The following is a 20,404-nucleotide window of genomic DNA, read 5'->3' on the forward strand; positions in this document are numbered from 1 at the left end:
TGGGGAAAGTTGCTTTGATATACGAGTGTTTTGGTTTAAGAGCATGCTTCTGGAACGAATTATGCTCTTAAACCAAGGTACCACTGTATCTTTAATTAAATTTCTTGAAGTTGTTTAGACATGCAGATTTCCTTTTCAAATTTCTGTACAGATGCATTTGAATTAGTCATTTCCTTTCTTAAATCATTCAGTTCTTTGGTATGTTCTGTAATTTTCCCTTCCAAATATTGAAATTTAGGGGTAATAGACTTCGCAAAGCCAGCGATAAGATCCCATAAGGAATCTAAGGTTACTTCAGCAGGTTTAACCAAAGAAATTGAAGCTTGTAATATAGTAGAGTGCTCACCATTCTGTGGGTGTTCTTCGGGGCATGCCTCCTGGCCATCGCCCCCTTGTAAAGTTGAATTATCCCCAGGTATAACCATTAGGGCTCCTTGACTGTAAGCCCCAACCTCCAGACCTGGATCCAAGCTTGCCTCTGAGAAAGAGAATACCACGGGCTCCGGGGTTTCTCCATCCTTGGAAGAGCTGGTGACCTGAGGTTGTGGGAGCGGCGCCCTTACATCGGGGCTCAGCGTAACATCATACCCAGGAGGAGCAGCTACGGGTTCGCTTCCCTGTGTCCTCAGCAGGCCGCCATCCAATGTCCGTGAGACTTCCTGCATTCGCCTCAGGAGTTCCTCTATGTTACCAAGAGGGGAAACTTCAGGATGCCGCGAGGCAGCAACAGCGCTTCGGCCTCTTCTCTTAGGCATAATGGTAAGTGTGCAGTGCGGAGAAAATTTTCCGGCTAGAGTCGCTAACCCGACGCGAACAGCTCAGCGCGTCTAGCTTGCAGCAGCCATCTTTCTTTTTATAATGATAGCTTTTAAAGATACCTTATCCCGAACCATGCTTTTTGGTTAGTAAGCCTAGAGATATATAGGAAGTATCTATTCGAAGTTGTGGACCCAAAGCTGTGGAACTCTTTTCCTTCTGAGGTTCGTGTGTTTTGTACAGAGCATTCAGGAAAGTACAAAAACCAATCCTGTTTACACATGCTTATGGCACTTCTCGTTGATGTGTATCTACCAAAGGAGTTGTAGATGTATCAGTTGTAAAACTGAGGAATTTTTATGTAACCCTTGATATTTTATTGATTTGTGCTGTTTGTTTTTGTATTATGAATATGTCTCTCATTAGTATGTATGTTTTATTGTAATCCAGAGAAATTTGGATCTGACAGAATATTAGATAGATAAAGTCTTTATCTGCCTTCATTTTTTCTCTGTTTCTTTGACACTAATACATGTATTTTGGACATCCATATATCTGTTTCACAAAAGAGTCTGTGTTCAGCAAGCCTTTCATACAGTAAAAGACCTGGGAAACTGCACATTCCAGCCTAGATATCTCAAATCCTACCTGGATGCCCTGAACAAAATCAGCCCTGTAGATGTAAATGAGAAAAATTTAGCAAGCTGTTAATACGCCTTTTATTAAAGCATTGTCTTTTGGAGTGGCTTGCATGTTATCTCACTCAGTCTCTTTCCTGTTCTTTCTTTACAGTTCCAGTGCATTGTTTCAGCATGCCACAGCCTTGTTTGAATGCAGTGCTGCTACAATTATTACTTTACTTGTAAGCGATCCAATGGGTGTACTGCATATCCGGTCCTGCAGGGTTGAGATGCTCTCAGACTGGTACACAATGCTTTACAATCCAAGTCCAGACTATGTTACCACTCTTCACTGCACCCAGGAAGCAGTGTATCCTCTGTAAGTATGTGGTCTAATGTGGTACATGGATAACTTAAGCTGAGACTGGGAGGTTGACATATTGAAGCTCTATAACTCATAAATGTTGACATTTTGAGAAAGACACACAATTTTCCATTGTGTTGAGTGATTTTCCAGTGCCAGTACTGCAGCTTAGCAAGAGGTGGCCACAGGATTCAGGAAGCAGAATGCACTTTTCTTCAGCACTGCTGTTCCTCCCGTTTCCCATACATATTATCCAGAAGAGTGCTAACAACCAGTAGGCAGAAGCAGCAAAGCATTAGTGCTTAAGAAAGAGAGCAGAGGGATGGAAAAAGATCTGGACTACCCTATGAGCACTGTGGTTTGATTTTGGGATTACCTTTGTATGCTCATAATGGTTCTGGAACTATGCTGAGCAGGTTGGATCCAACCACTATGACTGCTTAAATGCAGAAAGGTTTGGAAGACTGGTTGGTTGGCAGTGCTATACAGGGCATGCAGCTTGATCTTGAATTGCTGAGCAAACTTTGACTCAAAGATGATACCTTATAGACTGTAGACATCAGATGCTTGGTTAAGGACCTGGTGTAAGAAATCCCATCAGGGCTGATATGGGCGGACTAAGTTCAAGGGTGGGGGGTGGAATATTAGAGGGCTAGGAGAGGTTAAACTTATAAAATGAAAAAATATTTGTAGATTTGGACAGACTTCTGGTTATTGACCACAGTTCACGAAATCTACCACAATGACCAAGGTTCTCAAATTCAAAGACACAAACTTCCAAGACATGGGAGACTTCGTTCACCAGGCGCTACAAAGCCAAGCAGACACCGACAGCGTGGAAAAAATGTGGTCAACTTTGAAAGCCACCATACAGGAAGCAACAAACCGCTATGTTAAATCAGTGAGCAAACGGAGTAGGAACAACAAGCCACAGTGGTTCTCTACGGAGATCTCGGACCTCATCAAAGAGAAGAAAAAAGCATTCATCTCTTACAAACAATCAGGGACACAGGACTCTAGAGTAGAATATCTGGCCAAGTCAAAGGCCGTCAAAGCAGCAGTTAGGGAGGCCAAATTCCGCATGGAGGAATCTAGCAAAGAACATCCAGAAAGGAGATAAATCTTTCTTCAGGTATATCAGTGACAGAAATAAGAACTCGGGCGGGATAGTACGTCTCAGAAAACCATGTAGAAACGGACTCGGAAAAAGCCCAACTGTTAAATAAATACTTCTGCTCAGTCTTCACCCGCAAGGCGCCGGGAATCGGCCCTCAGCCACAGACAAGGGTTAAATCAGTTGACCCGTTTAGTAATTTCAAGTTTACACCCAGCAGCGTCTACTGCGAGCTGTCAAAAATCAAGGTCAACAAGGCAATGGGACCTGACAACCTACACCCTAGGGTGCTCAGGGAGTTGGGTGATGTCCTAGCGGAACTGCTATCCGCGCTCTTCAATCTCTCCCTTAGTACAGGTAACGTCCCGATGGACTGGAAGACAGCTAACGTCATTCCACTCCACAAGAAAGGCTCCAAGATGGAGAGTCTCGCATCAATAGTGAGCAAACTAATGGAAACCTTAATCAAACACCAATTGGATAGGATCATGGATGAGGAGAATCTACGGGATCCCCGCCAACATGGATTTACTAAGGGGAGATCCTGCCAATCCAACCTGATCAGCTTCTTTGACTGGGTGACGAGGAAGCTGGATGTTGGTGAGTCCCTGGACATCGTCTACCTGGATTTCAGCAAAGCATTTGATAGCGTACCACACCGCAGGTTGCTAAGCAAGATGAGTTCTTTAGGTTTGGGCGACACATTGACCAATTGGGTTGGGAACTGGCTTGGAGGTAGGCTTCAGAGGGTAGTGGTGAATGGCACCCCCTCCGAAATGTCAGAGGTGATAAGTGGAGTGCCACAGGGCTCCGTCCTGGGCCCGATCTTTTTCAACATCTACATAACAGACTTGACAGAAGGGCTCCGAGGGAGAATAACATTATTCGCCGATGATGCCAAACTAAGCAATGTAGTGAACAAAAGCACAGCAGACAAAAATTCCATGGCAGACGATATGATGCATGACCTACTTCTACTGGAGCACTGGTCTAGGTCCTGGCAACTCAGTTTCAATGCCAAAAAATGCAAAGTCATGCACCTGGGAAGCCGAAATCCATGCAGGATTTACAGCCTAAATGGCGAGATCTTGACAAAAACTGAAGCAGAAAGAGACTTAAGGGTGATTGTCAGGGAAGACATGAAGTCTGCAAATCAAGTAGAGCAAGCTTCATCCAAAGCAAGGCAAATCATAGGTTGCATACGCAGGAGTTTTGTCAGCCGTAAACCTGAAGTCATTATGCCACTGTATAGATCCATGGTGAGACCGCACCTGGAGTACTGTGTGCAATTTTGGAGGCCACATTACCGCAAGGATGTGCTGAGACTGGAATCGGTCCAGAGAATGGCCACCAGGATGGTCTCGGGACTCAAGGAGCTCCCATACGAGGAGCGGTTAGGGAAGTTGCAGCTCTACTCACTCGAGGAACGTAGAGAGAGGGGAGATATGATCGAGATATTCAAGTACCTCACAGGTCGCATCGAAGTGGAAGAGGATATCTTCTTTTTCAAGGGTCCCGCGGCAACAAGGGGGCATCAGTGGAAAATCAGGGGCGGGAAACTGCACGGTGACACTAGGAAATTCTTCTTCACCGAAAGGGTGGTTGATCGCTGGAATAGTCTTCCACTTCAGGTTATTGAGGCCAGCAGCGTGCCAGATTTTAAGGTCAGATGGGACAGACATGTGGGATCTATCCGCAAAGATAGATAGGGAGGGTCATTGGAGTGGGCAGACTTGATGGGCCGTGGCCCTTATCTGCCGTCTATTTCTATGTTTCTATATATATTCAGTTGAATCTATTGTATGGTTCTTCCTTTTGTGGCTTATAAGTTTTAAAAAAATCATAGTATATTTAATAATAATAATAATAATAATTTTATTCTTATATACTACATAGTTCTAGGCCAGTGGTCTCAAACTCAAACCCTTTGCAGGGCCACATTTTAGATTTATAGGTACTTGGAGGGCCGCAGAAAAAATAGTTAATGTCTTATTAAAGAAATGACAACTTTGCATAACGTAAAACTCATAAATCTTTCCTTTAACTGTTAAAGGAAAGATTTATAAGAGTTTTACCTCATGCAAAATTGTCATTTCTTTAATAAGACATTAACTATTTTTTCTGCAGCCCTCACAGTTAAAGTTTAACATCTTTCCTTGAGACCGTGAACGAGCAAATCGATAGTGGGAAGCCGGTGGACATAATATATTTGGACTTCCAGAAAGCGTTTGACAAAGTTCCACACGAAAGACTTCTCAGGAAACTACATAGCCATGGCATAGAGGGGGATATACAAAGATGGATAGGCAAATGGCTGGAAAACCGAAAGCAGAGAGTGGGCATAAATGGGAAGTTCTCCGACTGGGAGAAAGTGACTAGTGGTGTGCCCCAGGGCTCGGTACTTGGGCCGATCCTTTTTAATATTTATATCAATGACCTAGAGGAAGGAACATCCAGTGAGATCATCAAGTTTGCAGACGATACAAAACTATGCCGGGCGATCAGATCGCAGGATGATAGAGAGAAACTCCAGAGCGACTTGTGTCAGTTAGAAACATGGGCGGAGAAATGGCAGATGAAATTCAATGTGGAGAAATGCAAGGTAATGCATTTAGGCAATAAAAATAAGGAATACGAGTATACAATGTCAGGTGCAACTCTGGGGAAGAGTGAACAAGAAAAGGACCTGGGTGTGCTGATAGATAGGACCCTGAAGCCGTCGGCACAATGCGCGGCAGCGGCAAAGAAGGCAAATAGAATGTTGGGCATGATAAAGAAAGGAATCTCGAGTAGATCGGAGAAAGTTATAATGCCGCTATATAGGGCAATGGTCAGACCACACTTGGAATACTGCGTCCAACATTGGTCTCCCTACCTAAAGAAGGATATAAAACTGCTGGAGAGGGTGCAGAGACGAGCAACAAAACTGGTGAAGGGTATGGAGAAACTGGAATACGAGGACAGACTTATAACACTAGGATTGTTCTCCCTTGAGAAAAGGAGACTGCGTGGGGATATGATCGAGACCTTCAAAATACTGAAAGGAATCGACAAAATAGAGCAGAGAAGATTATTTACATTGTCCAATTTGACACGGACTAGAGGACATGTAATGAAGCTAAGGGGGGACAGGTTCAGGACTAATGTCAGGAAGTTCTGCTTCACTCAGAGAGTGGTTGACACCTGGAATGCTCTCCCAGAGGAGATTATTGCGGAATCTACCGTCCTAGGCTTCAAGAGCAAACTAGATGCATATCTCCTTAAGAGAGGCATATAAGGATATGGTGGAATATAAATTACGCCAGGTGTACACCTGGCAGGGCCTCCGCGTGTGCGGATCGCCGGACTTGATGGACCGAAGGTCTGATCCGGAGAAGGCAGTTCTTATGTTCTTATGTTCTTATGTTCTCAAAACTGACACATTTCAATCACTGTATTGAAAATAAAATCATTTTCCCTACCTTTGTTGTCTGGTGACTTTATTTTTCTATGCTTTTAACTATGTTTCCAGGGCCTTCTTGTCCATTGACTGTTTTTCTCTCCGTCTTCACTTTATGCCGTGCATCCATTTTTGGCATTAACTTAACATTCAATTTTTCCATTTTTCTGCTTTCTTCTCAAAATCTACTTTTCCATGTCTTCCCTTCCTATCGCTCTCTCCTTCCCTCCCTATTTCCATGGTAAGACATCTCTCTCCTTCCCTCCTTGTGTAACATTTTTCTTTCCCTTCCTCCTTTCTGCCCCGTGCAGTCCATGTCCCTTCCCTTCCTCCTTTCTGGAACCTCCTCCCAATCCAATATTTTTCCCTCCTTTCCACCACTCCAACATTTTTTTCTCTCTTCCTCTTGCATGCTTCTCCTCTGGTCCTCCTTCCCTACCAACCAACATTTCTCTCTCCCTCCTTGAGTCCAACTTTTCACTCTCTGCTCTTTCCCCCTTCCCCAGTGTAACATTTCTCCTTTCCTCCTTTCAGTCCTCCCCATCCATCTTGCCCTCTCCATGAGTCCAACACTTTCTGCCTCTGCTTCCCAAAGTACTTCCATATTGAAGACCTTGGGTCTTTGCATAGGAATGGGTTCTAGCTCAAGACCCTCCGATAGCAAAAAAGTACCTGTAGCCTCAGCAGTGGATGTATTCAATTTGAGAAAATCCTGAGGGATCCATTGTTTCAGCTCCTCTGAGTGCTCTGGTGACAGAATTGGCTTTTGTACTCCCTCAGCAGAGTCAAACACCGGACTCAGCTGGTCGGGAGAGAGAACACTCCGGGTCGTTTTTGCCTCCAGTGGATGTATTCAATTTGAGAAAATCCTGAGGGATCCATTGTTTCAGCTCCTCCAAGTGCTCTGGTGACAGAATTGGCTTTTGTACTCCCTCAGCAGAGTCAAACACCGGACTCAGCTGGTCAGAAGAGAGAACACTCCGGGTCGTTCTTGCCTCCACCTTCTGTTCTGATGGCCCAGGGTGACTCGGAGGACTCTGCTCCTCTGGAGATAGAGATGCTGCCTTGAGGGAGAGTGCTGACGCTTCAGCCTGCGTGCTTCCCACTGCCAAGGAAAACTCTGGCTCACTTGTTCGAGCCCCATGCTGGAGGAAGGCGTCCATTGGGCCTCCTGGCACTGAAGATTCTTCTAGGTAAACCTGGAGTTTAGACTTGCGTTTAACCATGTAAATGGTAGGAAAATCTGTCAGGCAAGTCCGTGGTATCTCACCACCAGCAACCAGCCGCCATTTTAGTCAAGCCACTCCCTGTTTCCAGTTTCCATTTTTTATGTCTTCTCTGTAAAACCACAATCGCGATTTCAGGTCCTACTTGAACAAAAGAATCATAACCTCTTTCCTACCTTTTTACTTATTTGGATTTATCTTGCCCTACTTGAACAAAAGATTCATAACCTCTTTCCTACCTTTTTATTTATTTGGATTTAGCTTGCACCTTTTCAGTACTAGCTTGAGGCTCTTTATATTCAGGTATAATAGGTAATTTCCCTGTCCTTGGATGTTTTAGTCTCTTGAGGTGATGGAGAGTTAGATGACTTTGAACCCTGGTTTCCTTTTGTTTCAATAGCCTTTTCTTGTTGCATCTAAAGCAGTGATCTCAAACTCGAGGCCCAGGGACCACATGTGGCCCGCCAGGTACTATTTTGAGGCCCTTGATATGTTTATCATAATCACAAAAGTAAAATAAAACAGTTTCTTGATCATATGTCTCTCTAGCTATAAATTACAATATTATTATTAAAACTTAGCCAAAAGGAAAGATTTATAAGCTATAAAGAGTTTTCTACCTCATGCAAAATTGTCATTTCTTTACTAACACATTAACTATTTTTCTGAGGCTCTCCAAGTACCTAGAAATCCAAAATGTGGTCCTGCAAAGGGTTTGAGTTTGAGACCATTGATCTAAAGGAAAGATCGGAGAACAAAGAGCAAAAGAGAACCGGCATGGCTTACCATACAGGTGAAGGAAGCCATAAAAGAAAAGAAGGACTCTTTCAAAAAATGGAAATGCATAAAGACAACCGAAGCCTGGAACAAACATAAAGATGATCAGAAGAAATGTCACAAGGCGGTGAGGGATGCAAAACAGGAATATGAGGAAAAAATAGCCCAGGAGACCAAAAACTTCAAGCCCTTCTTTAGATACGTGAAAGGGAAAAAACCTGCAAAAGAGGCAGTCGGACCCCTGGACGACCAGGGAAGAAAAGGGTACATCAAGGAAGATAAACAAATCGCAGACAAACTAAATTCCTTCTTTGCGTCCGTTTTTACGAAGGAGGACACCTCAACAATACCTGAAGCGGAGAAAGTGTTTGCAGGAGAAATAGAAGACAGCCTCACCACAGTTGAAGTGGACTTAGACCAGATATACTATCAGATCGACAAACTTAAAAATGACAAATCACCTGGACCGGATAGGATTCATCCGAGAGTCTTAAAGGAATTGAAGGTTGAAATCGGAGAGTTATTGCAAAAACTTGCAAACCTGACAATCAGAACTGGACAGATACCGGACGACTGGAGGATAGCGAACGTCACCCCAATTTTCAAAAAAGGATCGAGAGGGGAACCGGGCAACTATAGACCTGTGAGTCTTACGTCTGTCCCTGGCAAGATGGTTGAAGCACTGATCAAGGATAGCATAGTCCGGCACTTGGACGCACACGACTTGATGAAACCCAGTCAACATGGATTCAGGAAAGGGAAATCATGTTTGACGAATTTACTCCAATTTTTTGAGACCGTGAACGAGCAAATTGATAGTGGGAAGCCGGTGGACATAATATACTTGGACTTCCAGAAAGCGTTCGACAAAGTTCCACACGAAAGACTTCTCAGGAAACTACAAAGCCATGGCATAGAGGGGGATATACAAAGATGGATAGGCAAATGGCTGGAAAACCGAAAGCAGAGAGTGGGCATAAATGGGAATTTCTCCGACTGGGAGAAAGTGACTAGTGGTGTACCCCAGGGCTCGGTACTTGGGCCGATCCTTTTTAATATTTATATCAATGACCTGGAGGAAGGAACATCCAGTGAGATCATCAAGTTTGCAGACGATACAAAACTATGCCGGGCAATCAGATCGCAGGAGGATAGAGAGAAACTCCAGAGCGACTTGTGTCGGTTAGAAACATGGGCGGAGAATTGGCAGATGAAGTTCAATGTGGAGAAATGCAAGGTAATGCATTTAGGCAATAAGAATAAGGAATACGAGTATACAATGTCAGGTGCAACTCTGGGGAGGAGTGAACAAGAAAAGGACCTGGGTGTACTGATAGATAGGACCCTGAAGCCGTCGGCACAATGCGCGGCAGCGGCAAAGAAGGCAAATAGAATGTTGGGCATGATAAAGAAAGGAATCTCGAGTAGATCGGAGAAAGTTATAATGCCGCTTTATAGGGCAATGGTCAGACCACACTTGGAATACTGCGTCCAACATTGGTCTCCCTACCTAAAGAAGGATATAAAACTGCTGGAGAGGGTGCAGAGACGAGCAACAAAACTGGTGAAGGGTATGGAGAAACTGGAATACGAGGACAGACTTATAACACTAGGATTGTTCTCCCTTGAGAAAAGGAGACTGCGTGGGGATATGATCGAGACCTTCAAAATACTGAAAGGAATCGACAAAATAGAGCAGAGAAGATTATTTACATTGTCCAATTTGACACGGACTAGAGGACATGTAATGAAGCTAAGGGGGACAGGTTCAGGACTAATGTCAGGAAGTTCTGCTTCACTCAGAGAGTGGTTGACACCAGAGGAGATTATGGCGGAATCGACCGTCCTAGGCTTCAAGAGCAAACTAGATGCATATCTCCTTAAGAGAGGCATATAAGGATATGGTGGACTATAAATTACGCCAGGTGTACACCTGGCAGGGCCTCCGCGTGTGCGGATCGCCGGACTTGATGGACCGAAGGTCTGATCCGGAGAAGGCAGTTCTTATGTTGCCATCTCTATATGGACTGTCACAAGAGGGGGGCGCTATAAAAGCTTCTTTTAGTTTTTTTATATACCGCTTATAGTAGTCAGGTACTCTGCAAGAACCAAGAGAACTTAAGCTGTGCAGAGTCCTGAATATATTTTAGTAGGAATAAATGAAGACTAAACAAAGCCTCAATCTGCACATTTACATTTCATGTTACTCTGTTGCAAAAGCTACTTGGTCTCCAGTATCACCTTTACTTCTTCCAACTGAGGAAGAATCAGGAATAAGACCTCCATGAAAATGTAGGTGAAGACTCCTATGAGACCCCAAGATGATATTTTTAAGAGAGACATTGTGCTATTGAATGCAGGTTTCTGAATAATAAAAGAATCATCTCTCTCCCTGTCAGCAGAAACGATTTGCATATGTAAGAGGTTCATCTTTGCTCTAGTAGCTGGCAAATATTTGCTGATGGTAACAGCATTGGATATTTCGGGATTTTCCAAGAAGACAAACCCAAACAGGAAGATAAACTCAGGCATCAGTACTGTGGGACAAGATGTCCTACAGAAAGTTATCTGAACTGCTGACAGCGACAATGAAGCTCAGGAAGGAGGAGGGCCTACTCTCAGAAATTATTGAACTTAGTATAGTATTAAGAATGCATTGTCAGGGGAAATAGAGAGGTCAGATTTGACACTGGGTGATATCATGCTTCAATTAGGCTCTGTGATAAGTATGCAGAATATACAATCAATAGATATAATAAATGTGACAATCCAATGGAAAGGGAGTATGAAATCTGTAACTAGGTAATACATGTGACTTTAGACTACTGAACTAAAGTATATAAGTAGCATACCAGCTGGCTTAAGCTTTAGGATGGATCAATATCAGAAGCCAGTTACTCTGTATGTTATGCATTGGCTCAATTTGCTGTACTATTGTTCCATGTAAGCTGACTTTGTCTATTACTAATAAACCTATATTATATACAGCAATTGGGTGTCATAGCGAGGTCATTATTCTGAAAAGGTTAGCAGCGCCTTTTCACAACTAAAAATTGCCCGTGCATATTTCTGTGCTTTTTTTGAATGCTGACCCTGCTTTTCTTCTGTAAAGAGTATCTATCTGCTGTTCTGTAAAGAACTAGTTCCTATGATACTCCTGAGTCTCTTCATTTAGTCTTATATCGTGACTCTCTGCCTTCATCCTAGAAATAAAATTACATTTGGCAGAGTTTAGAGTGGAACAAATCAAACATTTCACTAACCTATGTTCATGTCTTCTCCCACAGATATACCATTGTCTTTATATACTATGCATTTTGCTTGGTATTAATGATGCTCCTTCGACCCCTTCTGGTGAAGAAGATTGCCTGTGGTTTGGGAAAGTCAGATCGATTTAAAAGCATTTATGCAGCACTTTATTTTTTCCCCATTCTAACACTGCTTCAGGCTGTAGGAGGCGGTCTGCTGTGTAAGTTAGAAAATTCTGTGAACATTGGGTTCCATTAGGAAACATTTCTATTAGCCATTATTATTGAATTGCCTCATTTTCTTTCATTTGTTAATTTGTTTTCTTCTCTCATTAGAGCTATAATTGTTTTTACCTTTTGTTGACCCTAGAAATGTTCCCTTCTTTTTGGGCTCCCAGCTCAGGTATTAACTTGCCTCTCCTAGGCTACAGCAGTAGGACCCTTTAATCTGAAAGCTGGAGGTTTTATATAGAGAATGAAACGGTGATAGAATTTGTCACCGTCCCCATGGATTACTGTGGGAAAACATCCCCATGTCATTCTTTAGAGAGGGAAGAATCAGAGTATGAATGGGTAAAGCCACTGACCCTCAAACCTTGCACCGAAGAACGCTGGTGTAGGAGGACTGAGGTTGAGATGGACACTAAAGAATGACACGGGATGGTTATCCGCGGGGACAGTGACAAATTCTATTTATGGAACCTAAATCTCTTCATTTAGGTTCTAGCTTTTAGGAGTCACTATTGTGCAGGATACAATATTAAACAATTAGGGAACACATTCTAACCATAAGGATAATTAATTGTACAGGTTATTGAGGGAAGTAGTGTAATTTCCATCATTGGAGATTGGTAAGAGCAATTTAGACCAACATCTGCCTGGGATTTCTCATTTAAGTTTCTTTTCCATCCTGGCCACTCTATAATTCTATAGCAAACTTCAGTAACTTCTTTAGGGAGAAAGTTTTGAAACTACCAGCATTATGGTACAGTGTTTTGTTTTGTTTTTAATTTCTTTATTCAGTTTTGCATATTACAACAAGTGTATCAGAAAAATTCATATGATCTTATAAATACACACTTGATTTTCCTTCATGTAACACTTTAAATACAACATATTCTTATATTCATATTTTATAATAATTTAAATATTATGTAATACATTTAATATGTATGACAATTGTAATTAAAATAGAAAACCCCCCAATCCCTCCCTACCTGTTACAGTGTTTTTTTAAAAAATATCAGAGTTGCTTATAAATAGGCCTAAACAAATGACATGTAATTATTAATGAAATCTTCAGGATTTATTTGGAAATTAAGAGATCTAAATGTGCTTGGGTTATATTACTGTCTTGGACACATCATAGCAGTGTATGCAATATAATAAGGACATATAGCTCCTGCATTCTGTTGATTTATAAACTGCCTAGATTTGTCAAATTAAAATGTAAAATGAGCTGAGTTGTTTATGATGGAGCTAGATCACCCAGTTGTAAATTTCATTTCCCCTTAATACAGCCAAAATTCAATGTCATTTTTAGCTATTGGAAAAGCAGGAGCAAAGTCAAAGCATCTTTGGACCCATGGCCCCCTACCAGCCTTCATTTTCAAAGGAAAATACATTAAATTTTCTTTTGAAAATGAGCTTGCCACCCCAGATCTTTAAATCTCCTTATCCACTTTCAGAATTGCTCCTAGTGTGTTACTTTTTGTAAAATGGCTGGCTGGACAACTTATTTAAAATTACCCTGTGTGTACTGTTCTCTTTTGATTAATGTATAAACAGTTGCTCTTAGACCCTAGGAATATTGAGATCTTGATGTGCTTTAATTTCAGATTATGCCTTCCCGTATATTATACTGGTATTATCTTTGGTTACGTTGGCTGTGTACATGTCTGCTTCTGAAATAGAGGTAGGATGACTCCCTTTAATCATTGTTAATGGCATTTTCTTCAGTTATGTAAATAAAGTATTATATATGTGTATATATACAGTGGAACCTTGGTTTATGAGCATAATTCGTTCCAGAAGCATGCTCGTAAACCAAAATACTCATATATCAAAGCGAGTTTCCCCATAGTAGAATTAGAAGGCCTTGAGCATGCGTAGATGCATGCTCAAGGCCTGGCAGAGGCAGAAAGTTCTTCAAGCGGCACCAGCACGTCCTGTGGGCTGCGTGCCAGTGCCAGACAGGGGGTAAATTTAAAGTTGTTCAGGCGCGAGGTGCCGGTTAAAGCGGGGGGGGGGGGGGGCCTTTGCGAGCAGGGGGAGCTATGCCAGTTCTCAGTGGGGTGCTCGCAAATCGAGTCAACACTCGGTTTGCGAGACAAGTTTTGCTCGTCTTGCAAAACACTCGCAAACCAGGTTTGACTGTATTGCTTTACATCAGTGGCTCCTAAAATGGTGTGAAGGATGCAAAGCCAGACAGATTTTCAGGATATCCACAATTAGCATGCTATATTATAGTATGTATTCTGATTTGAATTTTCTTTTCTGCTGTAAATGCTTATTGCCGAATAGCAGTGGTTCCCAAACTTTATTGGTTCATTGTGCTCCTAGGCTACATATTTCCTCTCAGGTCCCTGCCCCACTGACTGTGTTTAGTCCTACCTCTGCTGGCCAGGAAGACCAGCTGAAACGATCTTTTGCCTGAAGCCCAAGCTCCATGATGCCTGAGCAGCGAGCAAATTGGCAGTATACTTCAGCTGCCATTCCCTTGCACGCTCATGAACAGGTACAGAAGTGCTGGTATCAGAGACTGGCTCCTGCCACCAGTTTGCTGATTACACAGCATGGAGCTGGGGCCTCAGTCCTCTTAAGCTGGTGGGGCTTGGCTATTCCTGCCAGCCACCCATAACTTTGGAGGGGGCTCTTAAAATATACTGTGGCTCCCCTGTGAATTTGCTGCAGTACACCAGGGAGTCACAGCACTCAGTTTTGAAATTGCTGACCTATTTCCAAGTTATTCTTGCTCAATACCATTTAAAAAAAAAAAAAACAGTAAATAATAAACTTAAAATGCATGATGAAGTTGTATGTAATACAGGTGGTACAGATTTTTCATGCATATTGATGTGGATATCTTGCAAACAGGATTTGATTGGCTCAGGGTCTTTCAGGACAGGTTCAGGAACTACGGTTTTTACTGTAAATCATTTCTAAACAAACTGAGGGACTCCAAAAATAACTAACATTCTATTTGTTTGTTTTCTTTCCTTGCAAGTCCTTCAAGGATCTTCTTGTGCGGAAGAAAAGGCTTATTGTACTCTTTAGCCACTGGTTGCTTCATGCTTATGGGATTATCTCCATCTCCCGCGTGGAGAAATTGGAACGGGATTTGCCTCTCCTAGCCTTGGTACCCACCCCTGCTCTCTTTTACTTGCTTACAGCCAAGTTTACTGAACCTTCAAGGATCCTTTCAGAAGGAGCAAATGGACATTAAGAATACCTCTCTTCTCACCATGGCTGCAACACTCAGCCAGTAAAATGAGCTGTATAACTTTGCAAGTTGCCATATAAGTCTTTAATTTTGATTATTGTTTAAACAAATGCTGTCAAAACGAGTAAGATAGAAATTGAAAATCACCGATAGCTGTTGTCCAGTTTGGCAATTTTCTGGCTATACAATAAATGTACATGTATAATAAATGTTGCGCTGAAGTGCTTGCAGTTTGAGCAGGAACCTCAGACTCAAGAAAATGACGAAACCTTAGTAGCAGTGTGAAGATTTGACGATGGGTCTCCACATTCTCATCTTATTCCAATATCCCTGTTGCTGCACTGTAGTGCAACCAAATGCCAGCTTTTATAACCAACTCTAACTTTCAGTATTTCATATAGTGTCCAAAATGTCAGACATAAGATTAAAAGTAATATAAAGCTAATTAGAACTACAGCTTTTCCATATTTATATCAAACGATGATGGTTTCTCTTTAGGATCTCCTTTTTCATTTCAATGTAGGAAAGATTTTAAGTAGGTACTGCATGTTAATGCTCAGTGTTGCTCCCAGGGCCAGCCACCAAGTACGTGTGACACCATAGGCAGATTTTGGACATATATCTACCATCCCACCACACCCCGGAGGCTGCTCAAGATCTTAACTCTACTTCTCCATAACCCTAGCCCTCCAATCCACTGCCAAGCTTCTCTCTTTTTCCTTCCTTTTACTGGGCCTGCAACACCTCCCAACAGGACAAGTACTAACTAGTATGGTCTTTAACCACAAGCCCATGCAGGAGCATTGCCCTGTCCCATTCCTCCTCCAACACAGGACTTCCTGTTGGAAAAGGAGTGGGGTGCAGGCCTGTGGGTAAATGCCTGACCCTGGTCCTCATTAGCTCAGATAGAGTGGGATAGGAAATTCTGCAGAACATTAGTGGGGAAAAAGGAGTGGGGGGAGTTCAGGGACAACAAACTGACTTGACAGCTTTTCACTGATCACAACAATAGTTTCAAATTTGTGGGATTGTCTATACGTTGTAAATTTTTGCACAACCAGCCTTATTGTCTTGGATGTGATTGAACTTTAGTATTTACGTTTTCAGAAGAAAGGCTAAACATTGCATAAAGTAAATGGTATGTCATTGTTGAATGCTTGCAAAAATAAATGACTTACATACACAAAATGGCTGCTTCTACAGTATAAGGTATGTAACATTTTTCCACAATCTTAAGTTAATTCTTAAGAATTCTACCACATAGTCATTTTCTCCATCCTTACCCTGACTTCTTCCCTTTGGCAAAATGGTTGAATTTTGGATTCATTAAAAAGAGATTTGATGAACCATGTTAATATGTAATGTAATATTTATTATTTTGTAACATGTATAGAGCTGAAAAATTAATAATTGTGTACATTTTTCCAATAGCTGTAACAGTATATTCTCAAATAAAAATCTTTTATAGCCTTTCATTATTAATTTTGTACACCTGCATTTATTTAATAAATTTATTGCTTTGCAGCAGATGCTCAAAAGAAATGTATTAACCCATAGAATTTTTAAAAGTCTGAATTAACTTTTGAAAGTAGCACTCAATATGTAAAAGTTTACTCCTAGCAACTCCAGTTATTTTATAAAAGGGTCTTCATACAAAAAAGGATGGAAATGGCAAAATTCTATGATTTTTTGCACATTCTTTTCTGTGAAGACACTTTGTATAAAATAACTTCACATTTTAGTCTGTAAAATTAAGCCATGCAAACAAAATCTATAGTTATGACAAAAATATAAAAACTGAATTTATCTGCTGCCTGTTAATACCCATTTTAATGATGTTTAACAAAATATAATATAATGTAGGAACTAATACATAAAAAAATAAAATTAAACAGATGACATTTCGTAAGTCCACTCAGACAGTTCCCAAAAGATAACTATGAAATTTCAAAATTCCATAGCCCTCAAATTTTACATCACACCAGATGTTATTGTACTAAAAAGAGATTATGTGGTAAGCTCTTTTCCAGTAGATAGGTGAAGCATTCTAGACAACAACAATGTTATTTCCCTATACTCGCATGGACTGCAGAAGGAATCCACTTTGGCTTTTTCACTCTGCCTCCAGTATACTTCATAGATTAGCTTAGCGCCCTCTAGCAGTCAGTGCCCAAGCATCGAAAGGCATCCGTAACCACAGGCTAAACTATTGTTCTGAATATCTGTTATGTTCTAGGGCAGTGCGCTCAAGAGTCATGTCCTAAGTATAAAGCGACCCGGATCTTTCATGGCCACCGGACCCTGACAGAGAAGGTCCAGAAAGATGCTCAGATGGAGACTGCATCCCACGTGCGTTGCAGCAGATCCACATACCACGGTCTTCAAGACCAATTGGGTGGCACCAGAATGACACCCGGAATGACCTACAATCCTCCGAAGGACTCGGCCGATCATTGGCCAAGGAGGAAAGACAGAGAAGAAATCCCAGAGGCCACAGTTGCACCAGAACATTGAGCCCCTCGCTTCCAGGCTCAGATCTGCGACTGAAGAAGCACTGTGCCTTCTTGTTCCTTGCCGTGGCCATAAGGTCGAAGCTCAGAATGCCTCTGGTGAGAGGGCCCACTCTCCTGAATCCAGGGTCTGTTGGCTGAGAAAATCTACTTGAACATTGTCCACTCCAGCCACATTCGATGCTGTCAGCGCCAGAAGATGATGTTCCGCCCAAAGGAAAAGCAGACGGGCTTCCTGAGCCAAGGGAGAGCTGTTGACATAGGCCACCACATTGTTGGAGAAGAACCGAACTGCCTGTCTCTCCAGGATCACCTGCACTGCTCTCAGGGCAAGACGAATGGCCCTGAGCTCCAGACGATTGACCACCTTTTCTGAGATGTAGTCCAACAGCCCTGAAGAGGATGACGATTGCAGTGTGCTCCCCAGCCCTGAAGGCTGGCATCTGTCATCACCACAGTCCAGGAGGCAATGTGCAACGGAACACACTTACAGAGCGATTGAGGACGAAGCCACTTGTTCATGCTCGCTTGGGCCTCCAAAGTCCATGTCAGACACATCTGCAAGGCAGCCTGGTGGGGTGCCCAGCGGGAAAGCAAGGCATGTTGAAGAGGACACGTGCACTCTTGCCCAACAGACGATATCCATTATGGCCACCATGGATTCCAGAACCTGTAGGTAGTCCCACACCGCAAGAGCCAATTTCTTCAAAAGGGCCGTAACAGCTTCTGCCTGCGAGCCTTGGAAAGTTAAACATGGCCCACCGCCATATCAAAAACTGCTCCCAGGTATTCCAGTGGCTGCGTGGTATCAGATGACTTTCCCTGTAGTTGACAATCCACTCCAGGTTTTCCAGCACCTGGAGCACCTGCCCCATCCCTCTGTCAAAGAGGAGGCTCTGATCAGCCAGTCATCTAGATAAGGTGGACCTTCAACCCCATCTTCCTCAGATGAGCCACTACTACCAACATCACCTCAGTGAAGGTCCGAGACATTGCTAGTCCAAAGGTCAGGGCTGAAAACTGGTAATGCTGACCCAGAACATGAAACCACAGAAACTTGTGGTAGGCTGGAAAAATGGAAATGTGCAAGTATACGCCTCTGTCAGATCCGGGGCAGCCAAAAATTTCCCTGAAGCCACTGCTGTAATGACTGACCGCACAGTCTCCATTCAGAATCAAGGAATCTTGAGCACTGAATTCACATGCTGAAGATACAGAATCAGTCTCCACTCTTCTGATCCTTTCTTTGGTACAATAAAGTATACAGAGTATTTGCCTGAACCCGAGAGGTCGTGTGGCACTGGCTCCATAGGTCGAATATCTAGCAAGGTCTGGGTGCCTGGATGGAGAAGCCACGAACCAATCTGACAGAAGTTGGGTAAATTCCAGCTTGCAGCCTGACTGAATAAATTCCAAGACCCTCTGGGGTCTGCTATAATGCGCATCCAGGCAGGCAGAAACTCAGAGCCGACGCCTTATCCGCGGCTCCCTGGTGTTGTGTCTTTTGGGCAGTTCATGCAGGACGGGCGGCGGAAGGTTGGGAACGCCTGTAGCCTGCCTACTGACCCTGGGAACTCTGTGAAGATCTCTGCAATGAGGAGGAAACATATTGCCTGTAGTCACGAAAATTTCTGGGGAGCCAAGAAAATTAGAATGCCCAGAACACCCCTAGAGGATCTGGCTCTACTATCAGGTAGGGTCTTTGGGCGATGGTCCACTACTGAATCCATGAGTTCATCCAGTCCCTTACCAAATAACAGCTGACCCTTGAAAGGTAGCCACACTAAAGTTGCCTTGGAGGTAGAATCACCAGCCCACTGCTGAACCCAAAGCATTTGCAGTGCCGAAACAGGATACACTGACAACTTTGCCAGCACTTTCAAAAGATCATCTAAGGCATCTGCCATGTAATCTGACCCAGCCATCAGAAGCTGAGGTTCCACCGCATCAGGGTCCAGCGTATGCATCCAAGACAGGCACATGCCACAAAGGACATCACCACTGCTGCCTTAGTACCTAAATTTGCTGTCTCAAAAATTTTCCTGAGGACCACATCCACATGGTGATTCTGCATATCCTTCAACATCACTTCCCCATCACTGGGAATAGAGGGTCACCTAAGCCACCAAGGAATCCACCTTGGGCTGTCCCACAAGCTGCTGGCCTGGGACATAGCCCTAGAATTTCTCAAAGGACCTTCTGGAGAGTCAAACTGCTCAGAGATCATACAACTCATATCTGGATGCCAAGGAAAGGTCGCAGATTGCAAGTGCACACTGAAAAACCAGAAAGGAAAAAGAAGTGGCAGTAGCTGGCTGAGCAGCCAAGTTCAATTCTTGCAAAAATTCAGCAATCAGATCAGGCAAAGATGCAAATTTAAATAAGTGCAGCACAGCCAGATCATCACCAGGATCCCCCCAATCCGGGAAGGGCTGCACTATCAAACAAAGGATCTGAGAGGTCAGGATCGGCCGCCTAGAACAGGAGTCCAAAGAGGAACAAGCGGAGGAGGGGAACTCCCCGAGGGCACCCCACCACCCCCAGATGCCAACAGAGGAGGCAGAGAACTTCCAGCAACAGAGCCTCTGGTCTGTAATTCAGACCACAAAAATCTGTCAGAAAAAAATATCAGGTCCCTGGGGCATAGTCACTCTTAGATGACTTAGACTTGTTTCTTAAGCGCATCTAACAATCTGTCCTCGACCCCCACTTAACGGATAGTGAGACAACTTCAGTGACAGCCCTGAGCTCCAAGGATTACTATGCAGACTGGCCAAAAGGTACCTGCAAAGAGGACGAAACTATGTCGAAGTAAAATAATAAAATGAGAGCAGAACACACAGCTGCAGCCATGCGTGCAGAAGAAAAGACTGCTAGAGGGCACTAAGCTGATTTGTGAAGTACACTG

The 20,404-nt window shown here is 43.1% G+C and overlaps 1 protein-coding gene across 3 annotated transcripts in view; it reads left to right on the forward strand.

The window, feature by feature from the left end:
* The window catches only part of JKAMP (JNK1/MAPK8 associated membrane protein), a 37,797-nt gene extending 21,329 nt beyond the window's left edge, over positions 1-16,468 (forward strand). For all 3 annotated transcript variants that reach the window (XM_033951792.1, XM_033951793.1, XM_033951795.1), the window contains exons 4-7: positions 1,549-1,755; positions 11,584-11,765; positions 13,383-13,459; positions 14,771-16,468. In XM_033951792.1, the coding sequence (XP_033807683.1) occupies positions 1,549-1,755; positions 11,584-11,765; positions 13,383-13,459; positions 14,771-14,989 (685 nt within the window). In that variant the 3' untranslated portion in view covers positions 14,990-16,468. The remainder of the gene's footprint in view (positions 1-1,548; positions 1,756-11,583; positions 11,766-13,382; positions 13,460-14,770) is intronic.
* Positions 16,469-20,404: the final 3,936 nt, after the last annotated feature.

The sequence above is a fragment of the Geotrypetes seraphini genome, chromosome 7, assembly GCF_902459505.1.
Source record: "Geotrypetes seraphini chromosome 7, aGeoSer1.1, whole genome shotgun sequence".
In the NCBI taxonomy this organism is placed as follows: Eukaryota; Metazoa; Chordata; class Amphibia; order Gymnophiona; family Dermophiidae; genus Geotrypetes; species Geotrypetes seraphini.